Raw genomic sequence first — 856 nt, forward strand, 5'->3', positions numbered from 1 at the left:
CCGGGCGTCATGTTGCCCGCTTTTTGGCCTGCCTTTCGTAGCGTAGCGAAGAAGGCGAAGGCCTCCGGATCCCGACCATACTGGTGTTTGGCACACTCATTTCACAGCATTTCACGCTCAGTTTTGCCTTGTTGGCAACTGTAATTTCCTTGCACCGCATTTTAAGACTCGATCCGGCTCATTAGACCTTTGGGAGCATTTCTGTTGCGAATTGGCCGCGAAAGAGTGCCAGACCACGAAGATTGAGGGGCGCCAACATGGCGCCAGCCTTTTTGCCGCCTTTGTGTCCTCCGGCTGCCGCAGCCACCCACATTCCTCCACCTCTTTGATTCCCGCCCGATCTGCCCTCTTCCCCCACGCTGCATCTACGACTCCTTTCAAGGGGGTCTGCTGCAGACTCTGCAGCCAGGGCCAGGCAGGCCCTCGCGCGCGAAAGCACGATTATTCGCCCGGCTGCGAGGCCGATTTCGAGCCATTGAGCCAGTTTCAAGCTCCGGAGCAGACCCTCGACGCCCCGGGCAGGCCCGTGCGGGCAAACCCCGGGCAGGCACTACTGCCCCTACCACCCTCCTGCCTCCGCCGCCGCCTCCTTGCGCTGCCCAGGAGCCGCGCAGGAACTAGGCCATTCCCCATGCCCTGCTCCCCAGGATATGTGGCAGCATAGGTGTGCCTGGGAGGCCGCGCTCTTGGGCCTACACTGTGTGCTGCAACCACCGACCTGGTCGCTGTGTGGCAGCGGTGCGCTGCCGACTTGCTGGTTTGCGGCGACTTGCTGGCTTGCGCTTTTGCGCATTCCTTGCAAACACACAGACGGCTGAAATGGGTAGTCAGAGGGAGCCTGTCATGCAAGAGCAAC

At 61.1% G+C, this 856-nt stretch overlaps 1 protein-coding gene across 1 annotated transcript in view; it reads right to left on the minus strand.

The window, feature by feature from the left end:
* The window catches only part of CHLNCDRAFT_140942 (hypothetical protein), a gene marked incomplete at both ends in the record, with an annotated part of 1,473 nt that extends 1,373 nt beyond the window's left edge, over positions 1-100 (minus strand). The window contains one exon of the mRNA XM_005850987.1: positions 95-100. Within this exon, the coding sequence (XP_005851049.1) occupies positions 95-100 (6 nt within the window). The remainder of the gene's footprint in view (positions 1-94) is intronic.
* Between the last annotated feature and the right edge of the window lie 756 nt (positions 101-856).

This window comes from Chlorella variabilis (genome assembly GCF_000147415.1).
Source record: "Chlorella variabilis unplaced genomic scaffold CHLNCscaffold_3, whole genome shotgun sequence".
Lineage (NCBI taxonomy): Eukaryota > Viridiplantae > Chlorophyta > Trebouxiophyceae > Chlorellales > Chlorellaceae > Chlorella > Chlorella variabilis.